This window comes from Eupeodes corollae, chromosome 1 (genome assembly GCF_945859685.1).
Source record: "Eupeodes corollae chromosome 1, idEupCoro1.1, whole genome shotgun sequence".
NCBI classification, from domain to species: Eukaryota; Metazoa; Arthropoda; class Insecta; order Diptera; family Syrphidae; genus Eupeodes; species Eupeodes corollae.
Window position 1 is genome coordinate 66,047,737 of NC_079147.1, and position 2,399 is coordinate 66,050,135.

General features: G+C 29.8%; 1 protein-coding gene across 1 annotated transcript; it reads right to left on the reverse strand.

Moving 5' to 3' along the window:
• Positions 1 to 1,197: 1,197 nt before the first annotated feature.
• On the reverse strand, positions 1,198 to 1,595 carry LOC129940958 (mitochondrial import receptor subunit TOM7 homolog). Its single transcript, XM_056049491.1, has 2 exons — positions 1,380 to 1,595; positions 1,198 to 1,320 (listed from the first exon to the last, which is right to left on the reverse strand). Exons 1-2 carry the CDS (start codon positions 1,477 to 1,479, stop codon positions 1,256 to 1,258), a joined length of 165 nt encoding a protein of 54 aa, XP_055905466.1. The 5' UTR covers positions 1,480 to 1,595; the 3' UTR covers positions 1,198 to 1,255.
• Positions 1,596 to 2,399: the final 804 nt, after the last annotated feature.

A 2,399-nucleotide genomic window follows, 5' to 3' on the forward strand; every position in this document is an offset into this window, starting at 1 on the left:
CGTTGGTCGTGCTCATGTGAATAGTACTTTAGGGTTTAACAATTTACTAGTTAGCAGTTTTTAAATATTTAGCAATTTAGGGACTACAAAATTGTAAACCTTTCTTTTAGTTTTTCTAACTAATTATAAAAAAGCGAAAATGAGCATAAAGTTGACTTCGTTCAAAGATTTCATTAAATTTCAGTCATTCTTAATTAAAATACTTTGGTTTCTTTATCATCCTCTAGCATAAGAAATCAAAAAGAATTTTCGTTTTGATCAAAAATGAAGATTATGGACACTATTAACAGAAAAAAAATATGAATTTACCAAACAGACTCTTTCTCTCACTTTATGTGAACACACCCATATTTGACAGCAAACTTTATTCTAAACAATAATCAGACAGTTTGAGAATCTCTGTTCTTCTTTTTGGTTTAATACTTCGCTAAGGGTTTGAGTCAAAACTTAATAATGTTCCGAAAAAATAATGGTTTAGTTTTCGGGGTCTTTTGGAAAAGTGAATTTCATAATCGAAATGATTATTTAATGTTTTTTTCAGATAAGGGATAAGAATTGGAAAATCCAGAGTGTTACTTTATATATTTGCTTAACTTTGAGATGAAATTAAATACTCAAAACATTACCAATCAATCAACCCATGACCTAAAGAGTAAAGCAGTCGTTAATATCAAAACAAATGAAGGTCCTAAAGGTTACTCTTCCGGTCTTAAGCTGTCAATAATTGTATTTTGTCGTCATACATTTAAATTTATTTATTATTTGTATTCAGAATATTTAGCTGTATATACACAAGCCACGAACAAAATAAATTGTAAGCGTGTGAATAAAGTTTGTCGAGTCATTAGGAAAGTTATGGTTTCGAAATTGTTAAACATTGCCAAAAATTTCGATGATCTGAATATGGTGACTGATTTTAAGGTAGTTTAAAACATTTTTTCATTTAATTTCAACTTTATAACCACCGCTTTATATACAATACAATATAATATAATCGGTCCTTTATTCTTGTCTTCTACAACTTCTATAAAAGCCGACAAAAACAATCACAAAATCCTTGCGTAATCACGATTCCTATAAGACTTATCAGCTTAAATGGAATTCAATAGATTTGTTCGTAAGTTGTGGCGATTACGACTAAATTCCTTATAAACCTTAACAATAACAAATCGAATAGAATTATAAATGAAAACAAACTTAACTTTCTGTTTTTAATGTATTTTTCGTTATTAACTCTAAGGATATTAATTTAAGTTTACTGCCAGAGAAGACTTAAAATGGTTAGAGGTGGCATGCCAGGCTCTGCACCCTTCCGAAAACCTTAAATTAAATAAAATTTCTTATCTATAACCGAGAGGAGCAAAAATGTAAATTCTTACCTAAATACAGAATCATTGGAATGAATCCTAAATGGAAAACAGTTTTGGTGACATCAAATACGGTTTCCAAACGTTCCTTAGCTCCTGGCGAAAGACCCATTATTGACAATTTTGATTTTTCTTTCTTTTATTTAAGAAAAAATAATAATCTTTTCCAAAACACACGAGTTTTGATTTGACGTCTAGGGAAACTGAAAATGAAAATTATTGAGATATATTTGACACATAAAATAGTTTTTAGTACAAGACAATGAAGTTGGTGGTAGTCCATCTAAATGAATCCGTTCAGTTAAAATATAATTTAAGGTCATGTTTGCTGATAATGGACTACTTCAACTTTCATAGGATATCTTTAGAAATCGAATTACGCTCTCAATCATTTTTCAATTTCGAAATTAAAGCTTAATAAAACACATACATCGTTGTGATTTTTGATTAAAGTTTTATTTTGTTATGTAATTTTATGTATATACAATGTGAAAAGTAAATACATGCACACGGGTACTTTGTTTTCAATTTTTCGCAAATTTATGGATGATCTCTCAGGCATAACTAGAGTAATAATGGTATTAAATGTGCTTAGATTGTTACTTGAGCAGGGTTTTTTTCATAGCACATAAGAAAATCTAATAAACATGGAATAATGTTTGTAAAGTAATCAACGAAATAAATCAATACACAGGAAGCATTTATTCACCTTGCCTAAATTGTTCTCTCTCTTGCACTTACAAAAAATTATTCAACGATTTAGTTGAATGTCCGCGCAGTTACCTATAATTTTTCGTGACACAAACTAAGGAATTTGGTATCAAAACACAAACTAAAAAGTTGTTCGAATGGGCGACAGAATGGTTTCTGCATGTGCGCGGACTCTCATATAAGTCTATAGTGCTCAGTTTAGAAACCAAACAGTTTTGAAACTAAAAGTTTCATGTGCGCGCCTAGCCTTAAATGCAGGAGATATTCAGTTCTGCATTATAGGAAATTCCTATAATGTACAGTCAATATTATAGTGATGAT

What these genes read in the sequence shown, in the direction of transcription:
- LOC129940958 (XM_056049491.1), bottom strand. Translation starts at nt 1,479, where the DNA reads ATGGGTCTTTCGCCAGGAGCTAAGGAACGTTTGGAAACCGTATTTGAT. An exon ending in TCCAATGATTCTGTATTTAG is followed by an intron (nt 1,321 to 1,379) that starts GTAAGAATTTAC and finishes ATTTAATTTAAG; the next exon opens with GTTTTCGGAAGGGTGCAGAG.